Genomic DNA, 7,289 nt, shown 5'->3' on the forward strand with positions numbered 1-7,289 from the left:
TACTATTGCAGCACATTATATACTTAGAAATCCAAAAAGTGCAGTTCTACACTAAATGCTTCTTCTTGGGAGCACGTTCATCCTGGGCACTTTTAAAGATATTTATTCATCTCAGTGGCATTAAGATTTCACAAGAGGATTCAATTTCTCCTTGAGCATTACTAACACATACACAACAGCGTATGTGTGATAAACATAAAATCTGACATAGATAAATTTGATTTCTAATAGAGATGCTTATTCCACTATAAGGAACGTAGAGCATGTAGAGGACTTATTCCACTACATTATAGAAAAGTAAGGTTATAATATTTTCAGCAGTTGAATCAAAGCTCAGAATATAGCAATAGTAACCTCTGCCTGGCAAACACGTACCTCTCTGTAATTTGTTCATATTTTCTAGCTGTTTTTTCTCACTCTTGGATTAATTATGTTCAAGCATGGAAATATCTCACTGACATAGAAAAAGCTTTACTAAAATACCATAAAACCCCATATTACTAGTCACTTAGGTAGTGTGATTTTAAATTTATTTTTTCTACTCTTACAAGTCAATGTCTAAGTTAATCAATCTTTTATTTTCTGGGGCTTTATAACAGACATTTAAAATCTTTCATGTCTGTTTATAATCTGTTTATTTAAGGTAGTTTTACAGTCCTTTTCTTAACAAATTACAGTTGCCTCCACAATCTAAACACAATAAACTTGCCCATAATTGTTGCTGTTGTAGCTTGATCCTGATGCTGAAGAGTTGCTGTCCAGTGCAGAAATGAGATAATTTCTGCTGGTCACTGTGTTAGCAAACAGCATTCTCCCTGAGAGGTTTCAAGGTGGATATCAGGAGAAGGTTTTTGAAACAGACATCTTGCAGGTGGAAAGAGGGCATTGAACGTGTTAACATCTTCCCAACTCACTGCCAACTCTATTCCCAGTTCAGCCTCCCACTTGATTTTTTGAAACTTGAACTCTTTAATTAAATCAAAACATGAAAACTAAAATGAATGCTGAGAGCAACTGTACACCGAAACCACAATGAAACACAACACAGATTTTAGGAGACCTGATTTTCAGCAGTGACTAGGCTAGAGGCCATATGCTGCTGAGCCATCAGGTCTTCCCTCAACTTTACATGGCAATTTGTAGAACCAGACGGGCTCACGTCTTTACATACCAATTTGTAAAACCAGACTGTCTCATATTCTTGCACTTATGCAGGTGAAGCCAAGGGTACACACTGGGTGGGTATCGACCTTCCCGTTCTCACTTTTTCCTGGGCTTGCTTGGAAGACAACTGAGCACAATAGGATCTTTAGAGCCAAGAGCTTTAGGTTAGGGATACAGTACTGGAACTATTAATAACACCTTCAGTCAGCTTTTTGATGTGGAGATGCTTGTAGGGCAAGGTGAAACTAATTCTGAAACCAACCAGCTGGCAGGAGCTTCACCTCATTCTTCAGCTCCCCTTTGGTCTCCTGATTAATTTTTGTCCCATGTTCCTGGTTGCTTCCTGAAACCATCCATTTAAGGAAATTTAAGGCCAGTGCAACAACTGAGTTGATAAATAAAAAAGCTTGTAGAAATGTCTAATTCTGTGGAGAAATGGCAGATTATTTAACTATATTTCTTTCTCATTAGCTTGTTTAGGGGATGTAGACCGTATTTGTTTTATATCATATAGGAACCAATCAAATTTTATATGCTGGATATGTAATTTCATGTAATAATAGGAAAAAAAATCCCAGGAAGGACTCATTTCTCTTCTTTAGTAAGTCTTCTATCTATAATTATCTGCAAGAGAAAATCCTATAGTGTTCTAGCCTTTATCATAGTAAAGTATGTAAGTAGCAAAACACAGTAAATATTACTCCTTTGGCATGTTCATAATAAACATGGAAGCAGAGGCCTTTTCTCAATAAAGCAAATCATTGACAACTTTTCACCCTCATGATAATAACATCTATTTTCTAGGTTTACTACTAAGCCCACATCCATTTCATTTTATTTGTTGCAAATAGCTGTATTAATTTCACCTTTATGCTTCAGCTCAAATTATAAAAAAAAGTCCAAAACCTATTTGAGTAAATATAGGATTATTTGCATGTTTTCTAGGCTTTTAAGGAATTTGGAAGAAAGAAAGGCTGGTGGACTCACTTTCCATGTATGCCAAAATAGACAAGATGTGATAACATGACTTTGTCAAGGGGAGATAAATACACTGAAATTTCTTCCAAGCTCTTAAAACTGGACTTTTGCCAATTTTTCAATTTTCCTTACCCATAATAGAAACAAATCCCCCAAATAAACTTTTTGTATTTATACTCCTAGTAAAATAAGGATTTAGGGTAAGGGGGAGGGCTGTTTGTTTGTTTGTTTTTGTAACGCAAGTGCATTTAATTTTTTTAGGAGATTGATTATTTCTAGGAATAGCTTTTAGGAAATGTCTTACCTGGACTGTCAGCAAAACATGATAGTGTGCAAAAAATTATTTTTTTTTTAAAAAGCATTTTTCACTGTATTTTTCACTGGTTTTGATTGTATCCTCCCAGTATCACTGGTACTGGTAGTAGGAGGTAGTAGGTTCTTAAGGAACCACCTTGAAGCATCATCTTGAGTGGAGAAACCTCTTTCAGTGGCATTTACCATTCAAGGTGCTGGACTTTGAGTATCCTGAATGCTGCCCAAAGTCTGTACCATCATCCTCCAAACTTCATTTTCAAGAATGTGGACAGCACTGATGTGATCTTACAGGTTGAACTCTTACAGACTGGGCTCTGGTGCCCCACCATTGATAAGATCTGTGTTCTCACACAGTGCTTGCTCAGGGCTGCCTTTACGAAATTAATTGCAAGGGTGAATACTCTGTTTTTACGGCTGTGTAAACCATGGAGTGATTCTTAGTGATGTCCTAATTGGTTTCAGTGGAAAACTTCATGACATCTGTGTTTTCCAGATCTTAGGTCTCTGTGAATTTGGGAATGCAAGCATTCTTCTTCCAAGAAAGGACAGGAACATTTGTGAAATGCAGGTACTCAGCTGTACTCATTCACTGGGGAGTCTTGAGTCCCTACCCAACCCAAAAAAACACAACACCCATGGAAAGATCTCTTCCATGCCCATCTTCAGTTGGATGTGGAAAAATCTTGTCAAAATCTGCACTGCCTTGCTGGATCCTACTTTCCCTGTGAAGTTCTGAAAATAACTTTAAAATTACCTTTTTTAATTATTCTTCTGTGCTCATGCCTACATCAGGGATGGTTCTGCCTTACTTCATTTGAGCACTCTCTAGTTCTCAGCACACAGTGTGCTGAGTCAACAGGACTGAAACAGCCACTTGTTGAGTAGAAAAGGGACCTCAGGCAGGTCCAGTCAATAAAAAGATAACACTTTAGAAAGGAAGTGGGTCTGATATCTCTTATACATTGTTGCTGCTCTTACGTCATAAGCTACCCCTTTTCCCACTCTTATTCCTGAGTCCTCTCTGCAGATCTATACAGTGTTCAACACAGCTGGCATGGGATGGGGGAAAGGGTTCTGTGATTGGGTATGGGAATACTGATGGGGCTAGTCTTGGACTAGTGGGTGTGGGAATACTGGTGAGGATGGTCTTGGGCTCTGGGATATCTCCTCACTCCGTTCATCTGCAAGGACATCGGGTAGAGAAAGTGTCTTCTAAGAAAGCTTCCACTGCTTGTTATACTTCTCACATGTATCTCAGAATGAAAGAGCTGGGAGTCTAATCTGGCTGCTGTTTCAGCCATGTCTTCCCTTCCAAAAGCATCACCTGTATCCTTTTAGTGAGGAGAGGTCTACCCAGGTGCCTCTGTTCTGCAGTGGTTCACAAGGAACATCGTAGCTCAGGGGATAGCCCTGCTATCTTCCCACAGCTGGCAGCAGATAACAGTTATCTCTCTGCTGTCCCATGCCCACAGCTGCCAGAAATATGGGAGGGCCTCTACCAGGGCTTTGAACAGTGCTATGAACCTCAGTGTCTTTCTGTCCTTCAGTTTTATTGCCAGGCATTTGGGCATATCAACACCTCCTAGAAGGCAGGTTAGAAACCTCTGATGCAAAGTCCTGCTAATCTCAGGAAGGACCTCTGGCCGTCTCAAGTCCAGCCAGCTGCTTGCAGCAGGATTAACTTCAAAGTTGATTTGACTTGACAGGATTTAGAATTTATGCTTCCTATTTTTCCTGTGCTCATTACAGTTACTTAATAGTATTTGATTCAAAGCACTTCTCTAATGTAAATCTGAAGTACTTCTCTATTAGTACTTAGTGTTCTTTCATTGAGACCCTCCACTTCTCACTTTCAGAAGAGCTGGCAGGTGATTAAAATGTTCACTGCAACTTTGATAATTTTTAAGTAATGCAGCTAAATGTTTGCCCACAGAGTAATTAGGTATTCATTGACGTGAGAGCCAATATTCTGTGTTAATGTTTTAGGCAGGCTAGAACTGTGAACTTGAAGACAGCTTTTAATGTCAGTTTTAAATTCCACATTTTTTCTTTTGTCAGAAGGCTTCAAGTTAACTTCCTTAGTTACAGTGCCAATTTCTTACATTTGTCAAATCCACTTACCATAATTTTTAATGATTGTGGCCCAGAGAGAAAGTAAATACCACTCTGCTCTCTCGATCTGCCCAGAGAGAGAGCTAAAGGCAGCTGGGGTGCTGAAAATCCTTTGGTTTAGACAGAGGAACAGAAGCAAACATTTTAATTTTTTCTCAACAATTTTCTGCGTAAGAGGTGAGTTCTGAATCATTGGGTCTCTGTGGCCTTTAAGGAGACACGGGGGAGGGAAATATTAAATAAAATAATGAAGTTGGTTCTTTCCCCCCTCTTCCTGGCCAAAATTGATTTACCCTAATTTGTTTGAATCACCCTGTTCCTCCTACACATAAGAAACTCATAAAATAACACTGCTTTGCACCTTTCAGACTCTTATGCCTGCTGCAGTCCAGCCTGTGCTGTAACTCTACCTGGTTTTTCTGAAGAAATTGCAATAACTGTGGCAGCAGTGTTATTACTTTTACAGTTATTGATCTCAACATTCTCTAGGCATTCATATTTATATGATGCAGTCTTTCCTGGTAAAAGTCACATGATAAGACAAGTATGTTAGCCTTTGTGTTGCCATAGGAACAATCCAAGCCTAAAGCATCTCATTATAAAAGGAAATATGTTTTGCTTCCTGCAGAACAGGCATAGGAAAGTCATACTGTTGTCGGATTGATGGCATTTTAACTTTCAATATCTAGAATATTTCAAGGTTAGATGAGTTTACACTAACAATCTTTCCACTTGTCATGGGATGCCAGAGAGCAGCCTTCTGCTAAATTTGGAGAAAACCGCAGCTAAATAGCCATGGACTTTTTTCTTTTAACCTTCCTTTAAGCCCCTACAGATTTATTGTGCTGCTGAACTTACCAGTCTAAAATTTGTACTGACTACCCAATTTCTACTGTCATCTTGACAGAAAAATAATGAAGCTAATCCTTTAATATTGGTTTATTACCTTTAAAAATGTTTGTGTTGATCTTCTGATTGTGCTGGGATGACTATGAATGTAAGCCTGAATATGTATGTGATCACAGAAGCGAGACCAGTGATGGATCAAAGCTCTTCATCCTCACAACTCACTTAAGCATTTTCCTGTAGGTCAAGTCTTAGGATGGGGATTTTTTTGAACAGAGATACCTTTTTCTCATAAATGTAGTGATGCATGCGGAATCCTGCCTGGATATGTGCCTTAGCAAAGTCTATGGTGATCTGGTTATGGGGCTGTTTTGCAACGAGCATGTGTTTATTCCACTAAGATTTATCACACACACACATCACAACTCTGCTAGTATCCCAGTTCACCTGAGCTATTTTCTTCCTCCTCAGCATTTTCCTGAGCATCCCTCTCACTTCCTTGTTCCTCAGGCTATAAATGAGGGGATACATTAACGGGGTAATATTGGTGTAGACCAGAGACACCACCTTGTCTCGAGCGGGTGAGTAGCTGGACTTAGGGCGGATGTAAATGAAGGTGGCACATCCGTAGTGCAGTAAGGTGATGGTCAGGTGCGAAACGCAGGTGCAGAAGGCCTTGCCCCTTGCCACCGGGGAGGCGACGCGTAACAAATCCGCAGCGATGCAAACGTAGGAGGCCAGGATGAGGAGGAAGGGGAGCAGCAGGAGGAGCACGCAGGCGGCCAGCAGGGGCAGCTCGGGGCCGTAGCTGTGCGTGCAGGCCAGCTGCAGCACGGCGGGGACGTCGCAGAAGAAGTGGTCGATGCGGCGTGGCTGGCAGAAAGGCAGGCGGAACACGGCCGCCGTCAAGGCCAGCGCCACGGCGAAGGCTCCCAGGGCGCAGGCCAGGGCCAGCCGCAGGCACAGCCCCTCGCTCATCACGGCCGCGTAGCGCAGCGGCTGGCAGATGGCCACGTAGCGGTCGTAGGACATCGCTGCCAGCAGGAAGCACTCGGCGCCCCCGAGGGCCACGAAGAGGTGCATCTGCGCGGCGCAGCCCAGGAAGGAGATGCTGCTGCCGTCCGCCGCCACCAGGCCGAGGAGCGCCTTGGGGACCACGACTAAAGTGTAGCAGAGCTCGACGGCAGAGAGTTGGCAGAGGAAGAGCAGCATGGGTGGACGCGAGGGCTCCATAACCACCGCCATGAAGATCATTATGTTCCCTGCCAGCGTGGCCAGATGAACAGCGAGAAAGATAAGGAAGAGCAGGACCCGCAGACGGAGCAGCTCGGAGAAGCCGAGCAGGAGGAACTCCATGCTTGCGCCAGTGCTCACATTGTCTCTCTCCATGCAGCCTTCACATGGCATCTGCAGGAGAGAAACAGAAGGGAAACAGCCGAGTGTGATGCTTGGCAATTGATTCCATATAGGAAATAATGTTGCATTACTGTAGAACCGGTGTAGTAAAGCTTATTTGGATAGGGAGGAAGGTGATTTCATTGGGAAAAAAACAAAACAAAACAAACCAAAAACAAACAAAAAAACCCAATAACAAAACAAAAACCAACCAACCAAACAAACAAACAAAAAAAACCCCCAAACTCCAAGCCTGATTTCACTTAGCCACATTCAGCACACTCTCAGACGACCCATATTCTCACAACCACCAAGGTTCTTGTGCCCAAACAATCTCCCTAGGATTCTTCGCCATAGCACTGGTGACAATGACTGTCAGCTGTGGAGTCTGCATCACTTCTTCTGAGTTGTTCTTAGGTTTGTGACCATGTGCAGGTTTTGAACATGCATTGTGTATCATTCAGGAGTTGACGCTGACT

At 42.0% G+C, this 7,289-nt stretch overlaps 1 protein-coding gene across 1 annotated transcript; it reads right to left on the bottom strand.

The window, feature by feature from the left end:
• Window positions 1-5,811: 5,811 nt before the first annotated feature.
• Window positions 5,812-6,979, bottom strand: LOC136373576 (olfactory receptor 10AC1-like). Its single transcript, XM_066338495.1, has one exon. The coding sequence runs from the start codon at window positions 6,820-6,822 to the stop codon at window positions 5,812-5,814; it is 1,011 nt and encodes a 336-aa protein (XP_066194592.1). The 5' UTR covers window positions 6,823-6,979.
• Between the last annotated feature and the right edge of the window lie 310 nt (window positions 6,980-7,289).

Source organism: Sylvia atricapilla, chromosome 2 (assembly GCF_009819655.1).
Source record: "Sylvia atricapilla isolate bSylAtr1 chromosome 2, bSylAtr1.pri, whole genome shotgun sequence".
NCBI lineage: Eukaryota > Metazoa > Chordata > Aves > Passeriformes > Sylviidae > Sylvia > Sylvia atricapilla.

Excerpts from the sequence above, each read along its gene's own strand:
- LOC136373576 (XM_066338495.1), bottom strand. The coding sequence starts at position 6,822 with ATGCCATGTGAAGGCTGCATGGAGAGAGACAATGTGAGCACTGGCGCA.